The 20,183-nt window shown below is 53.5% G+C and overlaps 1 protein-coding gene across 1 annotated transcript; it reads left to right on the forward strand.

Moving 5' to 3' along the window:
• The first annotated feature begins 12 nt into the window (after positions 1-12).
• Positions 13-19,822, forward strand: KIF9 (kinesin family member 9). The gene is given in 24 exon segments (XM_039549449.1): positions 13-186; positions 188-259; positions 536-604; positions 1,045-1,211; positions 1,966-2,053; positions 2,627-2,792; positions 2,916-3,022; positions 3,887-4,111; positions 5,157-5,240; positions 5,375-5,467; positions 6,203-6,350; positions 7,102-7,166; positions 7,742-7,819; positions 8,895-8,963; positions 9,590-9,694; positions 9,985-10,040; positions 10,442-10,583; positions 11,329-11,456; positions 12,816-12,977; positions 15,533-15,741; positions 16,151-16,330; positions 17,782-17,897; positions 18,719-18,823; positions 19,618-19,822. Coding segments are annotated over 24 exon segments (2,916 nt in total). The 3' UTR covers positions 19,726-19,822.
• Positions 19,823-20,183: the final 361 nt, after the last annotated feature.

A 20,183-nucleotide genomic window follows, 5' to 3' on the forward strand; every position in this document is an offset into this window, starting at 1 on the left:
TCCCACCGAGAAATGCACCAGATCCTCGGGATCCAGCTCCGGGTCCGCCGCCGCCGCCGCTTCCAGCATCGTCCCGGCCACTCCCGTGCCGCTGCCGTCCCGCTTCGCCCCCGCCGCGCGCTGGCCCCGCCCGGCCGCCGTATGCGGAGCCACTTCCGGGCTCTCCCGGAAGTTGCCGTTGCCATGGGAGAACCCGGAAGTGGACGCTGCCATGGCGACCCCGGACGCCACGCCGAGCCCAGCTGTAGAGGGGTCGCAGGTGGGACAGGGACCGGGGGGTGCCCGGGGGGGTGCCCGAGGGGTCGCCCTCCCCTCCTCAAGGGGTGATCGGAGGTCGTATCCCCGCACAGGCGGCATCAACCCTCCAGGCATCACCCCCCTTCCCTGGGGCATCACCCCCCCACACACCTCGGGAGGTGCCTGGGAAAGTCACAGGGTGGTTTGGGTTGGAAGGGACCTTAAGGATCATTCCATTCCCACCCCGTGTCTCCGGGTGCCCTTCTCACGTGCAGTCGGCTCTGTTTCTCACTGGCAGGAGGAAGATGAGCAGGAGGGGCTGGAAGAGAGTCAAAGCTCCGCATCCAAAGCAGAGACCGAACGAAGGGTAATTCCAGCCGGGCCCAGCCAGTGTCCTGGAATGGTCTGGGTTGGAAGGGACCTTAAAGTTCATCCCATCCCACCCCCTGCCGTGGGCAGGGACATTTCCCGCTGTCCCAGGCTGCTCCAAGCCCCGGCCAAGCTCCCTTGGGCACTGCCAGGGATGCAGGGGCAGCCCCAGCTGCTCTGGGCACCCTGTTCCTTCCCATCTCCTCGTGTTAATAACCCCTCCCAGGAATAGTTTCTTTTGTCCTCACGTGTCCAAAGCCCCCCACAGGACCTTGCTGCAGCAAGGGAAATGCCACTCGCTCGGAATTGGTTCTCTCCCTGACTCATAGCGGAGTTTTCCCCCCAAATTTCCCCTTCTTCCTTTCCCTGCTGCGTGTCTTGCTTTGAAGAAGTCATTCACAGCTGCTCCAACACTTGGTTCTGGGTTTTTTTGGACAGAGTTCTGTGACCTCTGTGAACTCCCAAGACCAGGAACAGGAACAGGAGCAGGAGCAAGACCAAGACCAAGAGCAGGAGCAAGAGCAGGAGAAGGAGCAGGCTGAGGATGAGGAAAGCATCATTTCCTCACGGCTCTCTGACACGGAGCCCAAGGGTGATGGCCCCAGGTATCACCCAAACGTTCCCCTGGTTTAAATCCAACAAGTCCTGCCTCAGCTCAAACCTCCACGTTTCATTTTAGAGCAGTCCCAGCAGGTGAAGTGTGAGAGGTCACTAAAATCCTGAATGTAGCAGAAATCCCCAAGATTTTGTCCCAAACTAGAAGTTGTCACTACACAATTATTGAGCTCGGGCTGTCTGGAGGAAGTGACTGAGGGAAAACATGGGATCTACGCATTCCAGGGGCTTAAAAATCCTCAGTGCACGTGGCTGTAGCAGCTGGATGGGCCCTGTGCCCTCCTGGTGTGGGTTTTACCCGGCAGATCCTCCAGCCTGTGGATATTTCCTGCAGGAAATTGCCAATCAGCTGTTTGTTGGGAATTGAAATGACTTTAAAAAAGGCTCTGTGTGACCAAAGAAAATCCCTCTCCTACTCCTGCAAACATTTTGCTTTCCAAGGCTAAGAGGAAGAAACCCTGTGTGTATCCAACACTCCTGGGCCTGGTACACACGAGGAAATCAGGAAATCAGGATCAGTTTGACCCTCCTCTTCCCACATCCTCCGTTTTCCAAGCAGGACAAGGCTGGAAGGAATTTTCAGCAACCCCTTGCCCGCAGCTGCTTTCAGTGGGGAATAAAAACTGCAGCTGCATAATGGCCAACACTTGATTTTTAAATTTGACTCCTCTGCCTCACCTTTAGCTGGCAAATACTATAAATTTCAGTTTAGGCAATGCAAGATTCTCCTTTTCCTCTCCTCAGAGCACCGAAGCGAGTCCAGGCGTTCGTGCGGGTCAAGCCAACAGCTCATTTTGCCCAAGATATGATCAAGCTCGGGTCAGACAACAAGGTAGAGTAAAAGAAGTTGGAAGTGGGAAAGATTTGGAGTTTGAGTCCAGCTTTTCCCATGGGAAAACAGGATTTTTCCATCCCTTGAGGCCATGGATAACAGTTTGGGGGGTGCTGCTTCACCCGTTCCTGCTTGGCAGTGGTTTTGTCACGGCGAGGGTGAGCATGGAAAATGCACTTCCCGTGGTACAGTCACCAGGAAAACCCTCAACAGGACTGGGACTGGCTGATCCAGGAGGAATTCCCAGTGATAACCACAGTTTGGCACAGTCTGTTTCTATCCCCTCTTATGCAAATCCCTCCCTCTGCCTTCTCTTGCTTAATTAAGAATTTCCCTGAGGCACAGAATCACAGGAAGTTAAACAGATGAGCTTAACCACATTTCCTTTTTATTGGTGATATTTATCACCAGAAATCCGAGAGCATTACCAGATATTTTTAGGACATCTAGAACTACCCAAGGCAGTAAAATAACCCTGTTATTTGTGCTCCCTCTTCTGCTTAACCCCAGGTCCTCGACTGCTGAAAATCCTCAGGGCTGCTGAGTTGATCTTCCTCTCTTTTTGGCTTGCAGAGCATCAATATCTACATCCGAAGGAGTCCCAGGGGAGGAGCTGTGAACAACTCTCACACTGACTGGTCCTTCAAGCTGGATGGGCTCCTCCACAACACTTCCCAGAAAATGGTTTATGAGACCGTGGCCAAGGACTTGGTGGCCAAAGCTTTGCAGGGCTATAATGGTGATTTATTGCAATTTTGATTATTTTGATCATAAAAAGAGACTGGGTTTGAGGAGAGATCCATTTGTTCTGTTGGAGGCTCCCTCCCCAGTTTATTCTTTTGCTTTTGAATTTTTTTTTTAGGCACCATCATGTGCTATGGGCAGACTGGGGCTGGCAAAACCTACACCATGACTGGAGTGACCTCTGACTACAGACGCCGAGGGATCATCCCCAGAGCTATCCATCAGGTATCCAACAGGATCTGGGTGGGAAAAGAGGTGGGAGAAGCACCAAGGAACACTCTGGGATCAGCTCTTGCTGATATCCAAGTGTTTTAACACAGTGAGTATGTTTTATGTGGGTTTTTCCCCTCATTTTACCCGAGGGATGATGGTTAAAGAGTGAAGGAGTTTTATTGGCATTCTCAGAGGTTGTTCCTCTTTAGTTGCTGTTTAAGTTCTTGCTGCTCCCCAGATGTCACCGAGCCTTCGAAAGACGTGTTTTCCAAAGTGTCCTTTCGTGAAATCAGGTTAAAACTGATCATAAAATCGTTAAAAATACACCTCTAAGGCACAGAGACACTGGCACAGAGCAGCTGGGGCTGCCCCTGGATCCCTGGCAGTGCCCAAGGCCAGGCTGGACATTGGGGCTGGGAGCAGCCTGGGACAGTGGGAGGTGTCCCTGCCCATGGCAGGGGTGGCACTGGATGGGCTTTAAGGTCCCTTCCAACCCAAACCATTCCAGAATTCCATGATTCTGTAGGATCATTGAATCCAAATCCAAGCTGAGCCCTCAGGGGCCACAGCTCAGATTTAGCCCCACACAGCCCCAGCTGCACTTGGAGCTGTTCAGAACTATCTCTGTATAAATATCTATATTGCATAATTTCATATCTTGTATACATCTTAGTGTGTTTATTTCCATTTTATATCTATTTATACTTTATTTATATTTTTACCTGTTTCTATTTTATATCTATTTTTATCTTGCACCTATTTATATCACACCATTTATATCTCATATCAACATCTACATAAATATCTCCTCTGAAAAGCCACAAATACCTACAAATTCTGCCTGTGAACGGACACAAACCCTTTGTCTTTGTGCAGATCTTCAAAGCAGCTGCAGAATTCCTCAATGTCATGGTCACTGTCCGAATTTCCTACCTGGAGATCTACAACGAGGCCTTGTTCGACCTCCTGGCGCCGGGGCTGGCCCGAGGGTGCAGGGACACCCAGCTGGTGGTCAGGGATGGCCCCCAGGGGGTTTATGTCAAGGGGCTCTCCATCCACCCCGTCAGCCATGAGGAAGAGGCCCTGCACCTCCTTTTTGAGGCAAGAGAAGCCAAATATTCCATTGGATCCCACAGTTGTGGGTGTTGGCTGAGGGAGGAGGTGGAAAAGCAGGAGCGGGTGGCCAAGATGGTGGAAGGAGGTTCAACCACCCCTCTTGAGTGTGGGTAGAACGGCTGGGAACTCTTGATCTTGCAAGGAAAATGTCCCTGGCTCAGGGATTCTGGAAGATGCTCCAAGAAAAGATGATTTGGGATGGTCCTGGCACTGCTGGAATTCCCAGCAGGGCTGTTCAGGGTGAGAGATTTGTGAGGGGTCTTTGATTACTTAGATCAGCATCTGTCTTTTCCTCATGGCTGTTTCAGTTCTTGAGGAAATCAGGGATAAATAATTGGATCTGGATGCAGGAATTTTCAGCCAGGGCCATCTGGTGTCCTTAAAGTCTTTCTCTGGCCTTTTTAATGACACAGTGCTGTCCTGGGCTCTGGAATGTGCAGGGACTGCCTTTTTCTTTTTAAAGAGTAGAAGGAATGTGGTGATGGCTGGGAAAGCTGGGAACGTCCAGCCTGGAGAAGAGAAGAATCCAGGGAGAGCTCAGAGCCCCTTGCAGGGCCTAAAGGGGCTGCAGGAGAGCTGCAGAGGGACTGGGGCCAAGGCCTGGAGGGACAGGACACAGGGAATGGCTTCCCAGTGCCAGAGGGCAGGGCTGGATGGGAGATTGGGAATTGGGAATTGCTGGCTGGGAGGGTGGGGAGGGGCTGGGCTGGAATTGCCAGAGCAGCTGGGGCTGCCCCTGGATCCCTGGCAGTGCCCAAGGCCAGGCTGGACATTGGGGCTGGGAGCAGCCTGGGACAGTGGGAGGTGTCCCTGCCCATCCAGGGGGTGGGATGAGATGATCCTTAAGATCCCTTCCAAAATCCCTTTGTGTTCCTGTCAGAGGTTCAGATCCGTGGCCATTTGAAGCTTGGGGAGCTCTTTGCTTTTCCAGTCATCAGGAAATGGGAAGAGCCACAGAGATGTTGCCTGGCTTATCCTCAAAAAGCCACAGTTCCATGAGCTGAGCCTGGAATTTTCTCTCCATTGGCAGGGTGAGACCAACAGAGTGATAGGAGAGCACACCCTGAATAAGAATTCCTCCAGATCCCACTGCATCTTCACTTTGTACATTGAGGTGAGAGCTCCAGCCTTGTTCCTGGGCACTGAAATGGCTTCCTAGGGGTTCAAGAGGACCTTTGCAGTTCTGGTTTTTCCTGTGTTTCAGTTTTGTCTGCTCCTAAGCGCAGGTTCTCTTCTTCTCTCCCTCAGTGTCGTTCCAGAGATTACACAAATCCCAAATGCCTTAAATCTAAAATCACCTTAATTGACCTGGCGGGATCCGAGAGACTGAGCAAGACTGGGGTGAGTGATGGGAGCTGCTCAGGTCCCTTTGGAGCCCACACTGTGGAAAAACAGGGAAGGGAACGGAGCTGGGGAGGGGCTGGAGGATTCCTGAGGGAGCTGGGAATGCTCAGCCTGGAGCAAAGGAGGCTCAGGGGGGACCTTGTGGCTCTGCACAAGTCCCTGACAGGAGGGGGCAGCCGGGGGGGTCGGGCTCTGCTCCCAGGGAACAGGGACAGGAGGAGAGGCAACGGCCTCAGGCTGGGCCAGGGGAGGCTCAGGGTGGATATTGGGAACATTCCTTCCCCAGAAGGGCTGTCTGGCCCTGGCACAGCTGCCCGGGACTGTGGTGGAGTGCCCATTGCTGGAGGGATTTAACAGCCCTGTGGATGTGGCACCTGGGGACATGGTCAGTGCTGGGGGATGGTTGGACTCGATCTAAGAGGCCTTTTCCAACCTCAGCAATTCCCTGATTCCATGCCATTCCGTGTTGATCAGAACCAAAATGGCATCAAGCCTGTGACAAACACACAATTTACCCTTTGGGAAGGAAATGCAAATCCTTGTAGACTTGTAATGGAAAACCATGGTTTAGGAAAACTCCTTTCCAAACTGAGGAAAGCTGCAGATGATGAATTTTTTGGGCCTGAATTAACTCCTGACCCTCGGAGTCAGCGCTTTCCCCCTCGACAGGGAATATCCTCTCTCCCGCTGTTTCCCCATTATGGAATCTTTTCCTGTTGGTCTCCGTTGCAGTCGGAAGGGCAGCTCCGGGTCGAAGCCTCCTACATCAACAAATCCCTGTCGTTCCTGGAGCAGCTCGTCATCGCCCTGGCCGACCCCAAGCGGGAGCACATTCCCTTCCGCCAGAGCAAACTCACCCACGTCCTCAAGGACTCGCTGGGTAAGAGCTGGCAGTTCCAGCAGCTCCTGGCAAACTGGGGTTTCAGGCAGCAGATCAAGTCCTAAGGCTGTAATTCATCGTGGAACCCTGGAATGGTTTGGGTTGGAAGGGACCTTGAAGCTCATCCAGTGCCACCCCTTGAGGGACACCTCCCACTGTCCCCGGGTACTCCAAGTGTCCAGCCTGGCCTTGGGCACTGCCAAGGATCCAGGGGCAGCCACAGCTGCTCTGGGCATCCTGAAAAGCAGAACCTTTGGAAACACCTGGAACTCAGAGTTTTCATTCCCATCTTCCTCCTGCATCGTCATTCCATGAGACACAAATTTCCCCTTTATTTTTAAGTCACTCTCTGCCTCTTTTTCTGTGCCCTTTAGAGGGACAGTTACACTCTGTGCTTCTTCAAACTGAAAGTAGCCTTGGGTGGGATACTGGGAAGGAATTCCAGGCTGGGAGGGTGGGCAGGCCCTGGCACAGGGTGCCCAGAGCAGCTGTGGCTGCCCCTGGATCCCTGGCAGTGCCCAAGGCCAGGTTGGACACTTGGAGTACCCTGGGACAGTGGGAGGTGTCCCTGCCCATGGCAGGGGTGCCACTGGATGATCCCTGAAGCCCCTTCCACCCCAACCCATTCTGTGATTCCTCTCCTCTGATTTAATCAGCACATCATATCAGGCACTGCAGAAAAGGAAACAACAACAAAAAAATCACCCCAAATTGTGTTATTTGCTTTATTTTTGTTATCATTTCTTCCCAGGGGGAAACTGCAACACTGTGCTGGTGACGAACATCTATGGGGAAGCATCTCACGTGGAAGAGACTGTGAGTTGAGGGGATTCCTGCAGAATCCAAGCCTTGCTCCTGCTTGGTTTTAAGGAACAGTCTCTGGAGGCTTTGGCAGGGAAACATCCCAAACTTTGGAGAGCTCCTCTTATCCCAAAGGCTCAAAACCAGACTCCTGTCACATGAGAGCCTGCAGCACAGCAGGCAGGAGCTGCTCAGATTTAAGCTCACTGGAGAGTTGTTGTTGTTATTATTATTATTATTATTATTATTATTATTATTATTATTATTATTTAATGTGTTTCCATGGGACATCACATCACGGACTCACTGGAATTGCCCCAGTTCCCAGCAGAGCTGAGCTGGCTCCTTGCTGGAGCAGGGATCAGGAGGAACCTCCCAGGAGGTTGTTTTTTAACCTGTGAAATGATAAAATAGGTGAAAATCCCCCTGTGGGAGCTGGATCCGTAGCAAACAGGAGGGAATCACCTGGAGCAGTTCATACATTTTAGATTTCTGTGCTCCTGGATCTGATGGAATTAAGTAGAAAATATTAGGAAAATGGTATCTCTGCTCAAATCTCTCTGATTTCCTTTAAACCCGTTGTTTTCCAGCTGTCTTCCCTTCGCTTTGCCACCAGGATGAACTGGGTGACAGCAGAGCCTGTCCCCAACGAGCCCTTTTACAAGGAGGTACGGACAGCAGGGGCTGGAGGAAGGGGGATTATCCCAGATTCGTTCATATTTAGGATAACACCCGTAAAAAGCAGAGGAAAATCGGGTAGTTTCATAAACAACCCTTCCTCAGCCAAGCTGACACTGCTGGTTTTAGGTGGGTGATGAAAGGGATCAATATTAATCCCTTTTTCTGGGGAGTGAATTACAATTCCCTGTTCTGAGGCACAGCCTCACATCTTCCCTGACACCTGGGAATTCTTTCTCCTGCATATCCCAACTTTTTCTGATGGGATTCAGCTCTCAACGGAGAGATTTTATTATGAATTATTCCTCTGATATGCAGGGAAATCATCTCCAGTCCTCCTGCAGCTTTATCCCCGTTGCTGCTGGTAACAGAACAGCTTCTCCACAATTAGAAAACTTGGTTAATCAAGGAGATCATTTAAAAGAAAAGGCCCACAGGATTTTAGATGCCCTGAGTGCACTTTCAGAGTGAAAAACAAACTGGAGGAGCTGGAATTGGAAGGGAACTTTTGTGCTTTGGTGCTCCAGAGGTCACTTCAAAGCAGCTCAGTGTCCACTTCTCCCCGAATCCCAAGATTTTTTTATATTCACTTTTCTGAAAACACATTTGAAATAGTGAATCCTTGGAGATATTCCATGGATATGGAGAAATTCAGTCAAATACAGCACAGGGAAGTCTCTCCTTTGTCCCAGTTCATGTTAGAGCTGCTGAGTTGAGGGCAGAGGTGAGCCCTGCACAATGCTTGGCTTCCAGGATAATATCCCAGAGCCCAGAACTCGCTGGTCCCTGCGGGTCCAGGTCAGGAAATCATCACTTCATAAAGCAGGTGGCCCTTCTTTGGTGGCTTGGGCAGACTGTGCAGGCAGGACCCAGCAGAAACCATCCTGTTGGGGGCTAATCAAAGGCAAAATGATTTCCAGACCCACAAATTCCCTGCTGCAGGCCCTGAGGGAGCTGGGATCCAGCTGGGATATTGTCCAGCAGCCAATTTTGTGCTGTTTTTAGCAGGGTTTTTTTTTCCCCCGATATAATTCAGTCATTTGCTCACCCTTTTTTCCCTGTTAGGTGTCAGTGAAGGCTTTGGAGGAGGAGATCCAACTCCTGAAGCAGGAGCTAAACATGCAGAACTTCATTGTAAGGAGCACTGAATTCAGTGTCCAGGGGGGTTGTGTCCTTCCTTCTGCTTCCAGCACCATCCTTTGGGGCTTAGGGAAACCTCCCAAGATCCCACACAGAGGGATTGTGTTGGAATCTCAATCCACTGGAGATGGTTTCTTTCCAGGCTCCTGATGCCTTTCTGTTGGTTGGTTGCTCCCAAATCCCATCTCCTGGCAAGTCAGGTGATGAGAATCCCAAGCAGAACTGGGCACAGCAATGCCAGGTGTCTGCCAGACCAGTGGAATCCCAGAATTCTGGAATGGTTTGGGTTGGAAGGGACCTTAAAGCCCATCCCATTCCACCCCTGCCATGGGCAGGGACACCTCCCACTGTCCCAGGCTACTCCAAACCAAATCCAGCCTGGCCTTGGGCACTGCCAGGGGTCCAGGAGCAGCCACAGCTGCTCTGGGCATCCTGTGCCACCCTCACAGCCAAGAATTCCTTCCTTAAATCCAGCCTGAATCTCCCCTCTGGTAGTTTAAGACCATCACTCCTTGTCCCACCACGGCAGGACCTGCTCAGAGCTTTGTCCCCACTGTTCTCCCAGGCCCCTCAGCTGTTTGTAACTCCCTGATTCTCACTTTTCCATCTTTTTTTTTAAGGCAAATCATTCCTTCATAAGTTACAAGCCCCTGACTGCAGCCCAGAGAGAAGAAATCAGATCTCAAGTGCAGAAATACCTCAGAGGAGTCATTAAGGAAATCGATGTAAGTGGTGAAAAAAGGACTGAAATCCTGATTCCACCCCATTTTCCTCCAAGAGAGGAGCAGTGAAAACATCCTTGGAAGAGGCTGTTTTCCACCCCAAACCCACCACAGAACTGTGATTTAATTCCTTTTTGCATGTTAAGTGTGTTGCATGTTTTCATTCCATTTTTGCTGGTTTGGAAGCTCCAGGAGACTTTCCCTCAGTCTTAAAAACCCTTTAAATTGATTTATTTGGAACTCCTTTAGAGAATTAATACCGAAATTGATGGCTTTGTACCTCTCTTCCTCAGATAGTGAATGTCAGGCAGATCCAGGAGGTGTTTAGACAGTTCAAAGTGATTGTAAGGTAAGTTCATAGAATTCCAGACTGGTTTGGGTTGGGAAGTCCCATTCCATGGGATCCCATCCCATGGGCAGGGACACCTCCCACTATCCCAGGGTGCTCCGAGCCCTGTCCAACCTGGATTAAAGGTTCAAACGAGGTGATGGCACTGAGCAGAGTTGGTTTGGCTTGATGTGTCCATCAAAAGCTTCTGGGAAGCCTTGAAATAACCATCAAAAAACTTTAATATCCAAGATCCCTAAAGGAATGTCATGGAAAAGGAGAGGAAGAGAGCGGACAACAGGATGGGTGTTGAGGGATAAAACCACAGGGAAAAGGTGTTTTTCTTTGGGAATCTGACCTTGGCAGGGATCCCAGGTGTGTCTGTGTGGGACAGGATTCCTGAAGGGCTGGTTTTTCCTCAGCCAACAGGAGGAAGAAGTGGAGTTCAGGCTCCGCAGCAAGTACGGGCTGGGACACGGAGACTTCGCTGCTGACTCTGAGGCCAAGGCTGAGTGGAGGGCTGCTCTGCACACTGAGGAGGCTCAGGACAAGCAGGAGGACATGGTAATTCTGGGGCTTGACCTGGCCCAGAATCCACCTTAGAACCGGCTCCTTTGCTGCCAAAATGGGAATTGCCTCCAATGCAGCTTTTCCCTGCTGAAATCAAACTCAGAAACCTCATTGGGGTGAGTTTGCCAAAAAAAAAAGTGTCCAGAGCAGAGATGCAGCATTATAAAAGGAATTCCTGTCAGCAGAGGGATTAATTGGGCCCTTTATCTGCACAGAATAATTTATTAAATGGGAATTAGAATCCCAGAATGATCTGGGTTGGAAAGGATGTTAAAGATCATCCCGTTCCATCGGGTGGGACACCTCCCACTATCCCAGGGTGCTCCAAACCAAATCCAACCTGGCTTGGACACTTCCAGGGATCCAGGAGCAGCCCCAGCTTCTCTGGGCACCCTGTGCCAGGGCCTCCCCTCCCTCCCAGCTAGGAATTCCTTCCCAAAATCCCATTTAAACAGGCCCCCTTTCAGTTTAAAGCCACCTACAATGCCATCTACAAAGTGACCTGTCCAGCACTGGCGTGGGGAAGGTGAGGTCCTGCCTCTGCTGAGATCCCTGTGTTAATCCTTATAATTTCTGGAGCCAAGTGTAGAAATCACACATAATCCATAAATCCTGCCCTGGGCTCTCACAGAGTTTTTAATTCCCAGATGAGGCCCTAGCAGGGGAGGGAGGAGCTGCTGGGCGAGGCCTGCACAGTTTCCATGGTGCAGACACATGGGTTGTTCCTCTCTGCTTCCAGGGAAGGGGAGATGAAGGGGATGAGGATTTGGAGCCGGAAGAGGATGAAGAGGCTCTTGAGGGAAGTCCTCCTGTATCCCCCGTTCCTGATGGGAAGAAGGAAGCCAAGAAGGACGATGAGCAGCTCATGTGAGTTAAGCAGTCAGAAAGTTCTCCTTTACCTCCGATAATCACAGAATCGTGGAATTGTCAGGATTGGAAAAGCCCTCCAAGGTCATTGAGTCCAACCATCCCCAGCACTGCCAAGGCCACCCCTGCCCCATGTCCCCAGGTGCCACATCCACAATGGCTTTTAAATCCCTCCAGCAATGGGGACTCCACCCCTGCCCTGGGCAGCTGTGCCAGGGCCAGACAGCCCTTCTGGGGAAGGAATGTTCCCAATATCCACCCTGAGCCTCCCCTGGCCCAGCCTGAGGCCGTTCCCTCTCCTCCTGTCCCTGTTCCCTGGCACCTGCTGTCACCCCCAGGGCCTTTCCCAGCTGCTGTCCCCAATCCTCATGGTGCCCCAAGTGCAGGACCCAGCAGTTCCCAGAGCCCAGCTCTGGTCAGGCAGGAATGTGCAGCCCACGGAGGAAGGAATGGAGGGAGCTGGGAGAGCAGCAGAGAAGGAGAAGAGATTTGGGGAGGGAGGGGGGAACAATCAGTCTTGAGCAGAGCAAGAGCCTTCAGTTTACACAAATAAATCCCTGCTTGGCTCCTCCCTGACATTTCCCTGAAGTCCTCGTGCCAGGGAGCAGAGGAAGCACCAAGGCTGTGGTGGCCACGTGAGCCCTGGGCTCTGCTGGGCTCTTCTGCTTTTAGGGAGGCACCAGGAGATCTGGCCAACTCTCCTCTCACACTATTCCTTAGGAAGAAATTCCCTGTGAGGGTGGGCAGGCCCTGGCACAGGGTGCCCAGAGCAGCTGGGGCTGCCCCTGGATCCCTGGCAGTGCCCAAGGCCAGGCTGGATTTGGTTTGGAGCAGCCTGGGACAGTGGGAGGTGTCCCTGCCCATGGCAGGGGGTGGGGTGGGCTTTAAGGTCCCTTCCAACTGAAACCATTCCAGGATTCCATGATGATTCTATTCCCTGCAGTTGAGGCTGGAGGGGTTTGTGGAGGGAAAGGAGCAGGGAACCAGGCTTGGTGTAGATGTGGGGTTGGATCAAATCCTTGGAGATTTCTTTTGGAGAGGGTTATCCTTTGTCCAGGTGTGCCCAGAGCTGGACAGGGTGGGACTGTTGTCCTTGAGATCCTTCTCAAGAGAGCTCATCCGGCCTGGCCTGTATTCCATAGGATGCAGGGCAGTTCCTCCACTCTAAGAATGAAGGACTTTGTGGGAACAAGGCTGATTTTATTCCTTGTCACTGGGTATTTCCCTGGAAACTCTGGTAGCAGCTACCTCAGATCACCAGTTTTGAAATCAGCAAAGCCAAACCCGCTGCATGTTTTGCTTCCAGTTCCTCTGGTGAGGAAATGAACAAATCTGGCTCACCTTTTCCCCCTTTTTCAGGAAGGAAATAGGTGGGAGCCCTCCTCCTGAGCCAGGCCAGGATGAATCCTCACCTTTAGAAAGTCCCACCAAGGATGTGGATGAGGAAGAGGAAGGAAGTGTGCAGGACAGTGATGAAGAGGTCCCAATCTCATCTTCAGGGGAGGATTCCCAGAAGCCTGGGTAGGTTTTCCCTGTGAGGGACTAAATCCCCTTTTCCAGAGGGTGTTTTACACTGGAACGATTGGATTGTGTTCCCTGAGTGCACCTACAAGGGAAGGGGGAGAGCTCTGGAGATCTTCAGGGAATACAGGACAGGAGTGGTGCTGGGAACACCCTGAGCTCCAGATGATGGTGGTGAGGGTCACCTCTGTGCTTCGAGCTCTGCCCAGCCAGTTGTTGTTGAATTCTTTTGAATTTTAATTAATTTAATTTCTTTAATTTCATTTTATTTAATTAATTTAATATTTTAATCTCTGAAAATTTCAGCATCCCTTTGGTGAGTGGGAAAATTGCAGGGAGTCCTCACATCCAGCCAGAAATCCCCACAGGCATGGAAATGGGTCAACAGAATCATGGAATTCCAGGCTGGCTTGGGTTGGAAGGGAATTTAGGGATCATCCCATTCCCACCCCTGCCATGGCAGGGACACCTCCCACTGTCCCAGGCTGCTCCCAGCCCCAGTGTCCAGCCTGGCCTTGGGCACTGCCAGGGATCCAGGGGCAGCCACAGCTGCTCTGGGAATTCCAGCCCAGCCCCTCCCCACCCTCCCAGCCAGCAATTCCCAATTCCCAATCTCCCATCCAGCCCTGCCCTCTGGCACTGGGAAGCCATTCCCTGTGTCCTGTCCCTCCAGGCCTTGTCCCCAGTCCCTCTGCAGCTCTCCTGGAGCCCCTTTGGGCCCTGCCAGGGGCTCGGAGCTCTCCCTGTGTCCTTCCCCTCTCCAGGGGAACATTCCCAGCTCTCCCAGCCTGGCTCCAGAGCAGAGGGGCTCCAGCCCTGGAGCAGCTCTGGGGCCTCCTCTGGGCTCTCTCCAGCAGCTCCAGGTCCTGGTGCTGTTGGCCCCGGGGCTGGGGCAGCTGTGCAGGTGGGGAATCACCTGAGTGGGGCCGAGGGGCAGAATCCCCCATTTCCTGCTGCCCACGCTGGGGCTCAGCCCAGGATGTGGTTTGTGGATTCCAGCAGAGCAGCGAAGCTGTCACAGGAGAATTCTCTCCTGGAGCTCCCCAGCCAGGTTCCGTTCCCTCCACGCGGGATTTGTGTCCCTCTGGCACTGCCGGGGCTGCCAGGACAGGCTGCTGCAGCTGCAGGGGGCACATCCCAGAGCACTCCAGCAGCTCGGAGCTGGCTCTGGGAGCTGGAGCTGTGGCACTTTGCCCAGGGGCTGTTGTTTACAGCCCTGTGCCAGTGCTTTGGCACGGGAACAGCGTCACACAGCCCTGGAGGAGCTGGAAAATGCCCTTAAGAGGTTACTCAGGGAAGGCAGGAGTTGGAATCTGGCTTTGCCCAGGCCAGAGTGAGGAATGTGGAGCCTTTGGTTGGAATGAGATGAGCTTTAAGGTCCCCTCCAACCCACATCATTCCATGGTTTTCTGTTCCTCCCTGCTGCTCCCAAATCCATCCTGCTCTCCAGGAATATCAGCAGCACCCAGCGGCATCTGTGGGCTGTGACATTCTCCCTTGCTTTGCTGGGAGTGCTTCCCACTGGAATAACACCAGCTGTTCACGGGGGCATCAAAGCCCCTTCATGGAAAAGTCGGGAATGGCACTTGGGATTCAGACTTGGAAAACAGGCAGGACTTCCAAGGCATGGCAGCAGTGCTGTGGGGCCGGCCAAGGCCCGGAGCTGTGGGGTTTGGCTGGTGGAAGGGACGGATCCGTGCTGGGAATCCAGCACGGGAAGAGCACAGGCATTTGTTTAACAATGGGGAGGAACAATATCCATTCTTTCTGTGAAAATTCAATCCATGAAAGGCCGGCTTTCCAGGGAATACTCAGCTCTGAGGCATCTCCTGAGGAATATGGTGTCCGTGTGAAGGACTTTGTTCTGGGAGCAGCCTGGGGGACAGTGGGTGTTGGGGTTGGCAGGGGAACGGTGCCAGGGAGCAGCCAGGACAGAGGGACCCCAAAGGAACCCAGGGAAATCCCATCCAACCTCAGCTGTGGCCATTCCCAAGGACTGGGGAGGCCACAGCTCAAATCCTGTGTCCAGCTCTGGACCCGTCGTGACAAGAGGAACACTGAGGGGCTGGAGCATGTCCAGAGCAGGGAATGGAGCTGGGAAGGGGCTGGAGAATTCCTGAGGGAGCTGGGAAAGGGGCTCAGCCTGGAGCAAAGGAGGCTCAGGGGGGACCTTGTGGCTCTGCACAAGTCCCTGACAGGAGGGGGCAGCCGGGGGGGGTCGGGCTCTGCTCGCAGGGAACAGGGACAGGAGGAGAGGGAACGGCCTCAGGCTGGGCCAGGGGAGGCTCAGGTTGGATATTGGGAACGTTCATTCCCCAGAAGGGCTGTCTGGCCCTGGCACAGCTGCCCAGGGCAGGGGTGGAATGCCCATTGCTGGAGGGATTTACCAGCCCTGTGGATGTGGCACTTGGGGACGTGGGGCAGGGGTGGCCTCGGCAGTGCTGGGGGATGGTTGGACTCTATGATCATGGAGGGATTTTCCAAGCTGAGCCATTCCATGATTCCATGCTGTGGCGCAGGACAGAGTGACCTCCTGTGTCTGTGCCTGCTTTCAGGTCCCCTTCATCCAAGGAAGAGGCGTTTGAGCTGTTTAAGAAGGAGGCTGGAAGGGAGATCCACCAGATCTTCAGGGAGAACAACAGAATCCTCATCTCCAGGAAGAAGAGAAGCTGTTCCGTGGCCAACAGGATCAACCACAACAAGCAGCAGATGGAGGGAATCACGGAGGCTCTGGAGGCTTGGAAGCGGAAGCAGAGTCAGGAGGGTGAGGAGGCAGCGTGGGACAGAGGGATGGAGCTCTGGGCTTCAGGGAATTTTGGGTGGTCATACATTCCAGGATGGTTTGGGTGGGAAGGGATCTTAAGGATCATCCCATTCCACCCCTGGATGTGCAGGGACACCTCCCACTGGCCCAGGCCGCTCCAAACCAAATCCAACCTGGCCTTGGACACTTCCAGGCATCCAGGGGCAGCCATGGCTGCTCTGGAAAATCCAATCCAACCCCTCCCCACCTTCACAGCCAGGAATTCCTTCCCAATATCCCATCTAAACAACCCCAGGGATTTTGCCCCTGGAAGCCACGTCAGACCCTCCATCAGGGTGTCACATCTGCAGAGCCCTGTCCCTGCTCTCTGCCCTCACCAGAACCTTCCCTTCCTTTCCTTCCCCTCCAGGAGAATTCATGGATGAGGAAGGAAAGATGATCATCAAGGAGAAGGAGCTTTCCCTCATCCTGAAGCTGAAGGAGCTGAAGGAGGCGCACAGGGCTGGCTTTGCCGAGCTGCAGGACCTGAAGGCAGAGATCCAGTACTGCCAGCAGCTCGTGGATAAGTGCAGGAAAAGGCTCATCTCAGGTAGGAGCACCAGGGCTCAGCAGCCCCCAGGTTATCTGGGATAAATCCAGGCTGGAGCACTCACAGACCCTGGAATCCCGGAATGGTTTGGGCTGGAAGGGACCTGAAAATCCATCCAGTTCCAATCCCCTCCCACTGTCCCAGGCTGCTCCCAGCCCCAGTGTCCAGCCTGGCCTTGGGCACTGCCAGGGATCCAGGGGCAGCCACAGCTGCTCTGGCAATTCCAGCCCAGCCCCTCCCCACCCTCCCAGCCAGCAATTCCCAATTCCCAATCTCCCATCCAGCCCTGCCCTCTGGCACTGGGAAGCCATTCCCTGTTCCTCCATCCCTTGCCAAAGTTCCCATCCTCTGTTGTCCTTTTTCCTGTTGCCTTCCAGGCTGGATTTTATCCATGCTCAGGTGGGGTTTTCTGACCTAACCCTGAACTGCTGCAGATCCTGTCTCCCAGACAATGTCCCTCTGCTCCCTGGGCACACCACGACGTGGGGGAAAGAGCCTCCCACAAGGAATTTTCCAACAGTGCTCCCACTGCTGGCCCTGGATCTCATCCCTGATTTTATTTAATAGAGGTGGTGGTTAAGGAATTGCCGTGGGACAGGGCTTGGGCTCTGGATTCCCAGTATCTCCTCTGTCCCTGTGTGATTTCCAGGTTCCAGTGTTGCAGCCTTGTCAGGAAAAAGAGCTTGGCCACAGCTCTGCTGGGGAAATCCCTGCAAATTCCTGGTGGGCTCCACCTTGGAATCTGTGGATTCAAACTACCCCTGCTGTATCCCTGGATTTGCCTCTCTGATGGAAGCCAGTCCATGTCTGAATTCCAGAGCCCCAAACATTTGGATGCTGTGCACATGGCAACGTTTGCCAGGGGACAGCTTGGATCCATCAGAGCATCCCACGCTGGAAGAAACGCACGGATCATCCCAGGGATAAACAGGGCCCGATCCCAGCTCTGCCACCGCTTCCCGTTGGATCCGGGTTTGGCATTTTTGGGTGCTCCAGATGTTTGCTGTTTGTTCAGACATCCAGGACTCACCCGGATCGGGAGGGGAGTGCCTGGGAAATGCCCGGGATTGATAAGGATGTAATTCCCACCCGCTGCGTGTTCTCACTGGCTATTATGGGATGGCAGGCGGCTGTGCTTGAGTGCGTGGGATTGAAATCCGAGTCGCAGGCGTGCTGCTCGTTCCAAAGGGATTCCAGGGGCTGCAGGAGCGGTGCCTTCTCATGGCCAGGGCACTGTCCCCGGAGCTGGCCACCACCTCCCGGCCACCTCAGCACAGCCATCAGCCTCCTTAAATTAACTTTTCCAATTGTTTAAACTCAAAATCCTGGAGTTCTGAGCTGTCTGAGGGTTTAAGAGCACTGAGATCCCACCTGATCCATAGGGAGAACCAGCCCACGATCTCTTCTGGGTCATTAATTACAGCCATTAATTGCCTCTCTTTGCTTTGCAGAGTTTGAGATCTGGTACAAGGAATCCTTCCTTATCCCTGAACATGTGAGGGAAGCTCTGAAGCCTGGTGGGAACACCAGAGCAGGAATGATTCCCATAAACAGAGTCACGTGCCTGGTGAGTTATCCCGGAGTTCTGCCGGTTCTCCTTGGGAGCCACGTGGGGGGTGGTGAGGGAGCCCGTGGAAGGAGGAGGAGGAGGAGGAAAAGGAGAAGGAGGAGGAGGAGGAGATGGAGCTCTGTGAGGCACAGAGGGAATATCTGGAGCCACATCCTGCTGCCACATTCCCTGCACTGTTCAGAGGCTAAATCAGGACAGTGACTGAGGCACCTGGGCGTCTGTGGAATATCAGGAACGGGGCAAAGTGCCCGGGGCTGCAGGGATGGTTGGGAGCCTGATTCCCAGCCTGTGGGATCCGAGGTTTGCAGCCAAACCCTCGTGGCACTGGTCGGTACCAGTCCTGTGGTAGGAGCCACCACTGTAGGGGCCAGGGGCTTTTGTCATCCTGAAAAAACACATTTCGGTTCAAATCCCCATTTCCCGCAATTCTTGCATCCAAAAAAAGTGTGGCCAGAAGGAAAGGGAGGAATTCTGCCCCTCTGAGGTGATTCCCCACCTGCAGAGCTGCCCCAGCCCCGGGGCCAACAGCACCAGGACCTGGAGCTGCTGGAGAGAGCCCAGAGGAGGCCCCGGAGCTGCTCCAGGGCTGGAGCCCCTCTGCTCTGGAGCCAGGTTGGGAATATTCATTTTCCCTGTGGGAAAATCCCAACCCTTGCAGGTTTTTGTCCAAAGCTGCTCCTCCAAGGTGTGGGAAGGGGAACCTCTCACTTCCCAGGCTTTTCCTGGCTGAATCGGTGTTCGGTGCAGCAAACGGGATCGTTATCCCAGGTCTCCGGTGTGTGCCTTGCACATGGAGTGGGGAATGCTTTTCCTGGCAGGACGAAGATGAGCAGGACAGGTTTGAGCAGATGCAGGAGATGGTGCTGCCAGAGAGCCCGGGCTCCGAGCCCTTCTACAGGGCCAGGATGAAGACGGAACAAAAGGTAACCCCAGCTGGGCCAGGGAGAATCCCACAATGGATTGGGATGAAAGGGACCTTAAGGATCATCCAGTGCCATCCCTGGATGGGCAGGGACACCTCCCACTGTCCCAGGCTGCTCCAAGCCCCAGTGTCCAGCCTGGCCAGAACAAATTCCACCAGAGAGAGCTGGGAATGTTCCCCTGGAGAAGGGAAGGACACAGGGAGAGCTCCGAGCCCCTGGCAGGGCCTAAAGGGGCTCCAGGAGAGCTGCAGAGGGACTGGGGACAAGGCCTGGAGGGACAGGACACAGGGAATGGCTTCCCAGTGCCAGAGGGCAGGGCTGGATGGGAGATTGGGAATTGGGAATTGCTGGCTGGGAGGGTGGGGAGGGGCTGGGCTGGAATTGCCAGAGCAGCTGGGGCTGCCCCTGGATCCCTGGCAGTGCCCAAGGCCAGGCTGGACATTGGGGCTGGGAGCAGCCTGGGACAGTGGGAGGTGTCCCTGCCCATCCAGGGGGTAGACTGGGATAATCCTTAAGGTCCTTTCCAACTGAAATCATTCTGGGATTCCATGGAAACACCTCAAAAGCAGCTTTTCAGTGCTCCAGAGAATCTCCCAGGGGTTCTTGACCCTCCTTGGAGCCTGCTGGGATCTGCTATTGGCAGAGCAATGCTGCTGTGATGGGGATTTTCCCAGCTTTTCCCAGCACCACTTGGAAAGGCCAGGAAGGTGGTTGGGTTTATTTTTCAGGAAAAAAGCTTTTCCAGGTGAGAGCTGTGCTGAGGTCAGTGATCCCTTTGTGTTCCTTGTTCCCAGCACACCTTCAACAGGACCATGGCGGCCCTCCAGAAAATGAGCAGGAAACCCAGCCTGGTCACGGCTGCTGGGAAGAAGAAAGCCCTGTCCTTCCTGCCCATCACATAGCCTGGATCCCAGCATTCCCTAAGGAATGCCACCTCAGGAAGTGCCTCCTGCTTGTGTCCACCCTGGATTTATAAGAATAAACAGCAGGAAAAGCGAACCACGCAACCTTTGGGCAGGCAGGGAGTCCCTGGGCATCGATCCCGCTGTTTGGACAGGACACGGGCCAGGCAGCTCCAACAGCACCACTTGTTTTCCTGAGCCTCTGGAAAAGGCAGGGTCATGGCAGAGAGGTTGCTGTGGACAACCCAGGCTGCTCCTGATTCCCTCTTTCCTGGTGCTGGAGCCGCAGGATTCCTGGGCTTGTTCCCTCTGGAGCAACCAAGTCATGGCTTGGCCTGTTGGATCTGCCTGGAGAAGGGAACGGAACAAAGATTCATTTCTGGGTAATCATGGAATGGTTTTGGTTGGAAAAACCCTCCAAGATTGAGTCCAACCATTCCCCCAGCACTGCCAAGGCC

Source organism: Corvus cornix, chromosome 2, assembly GCF_000738735.6.
Source record: "Corvus cornix cornix isolate S_Up_H32 chromosome 2, ASM73873v5, whole genome shotgun sequence".
NCBI classification, from domain to species: Eukaryota; Metazoa; Chordata; class Aves; order Passeriformes; family Corvidae; genus Corvus; species Corvus cornix.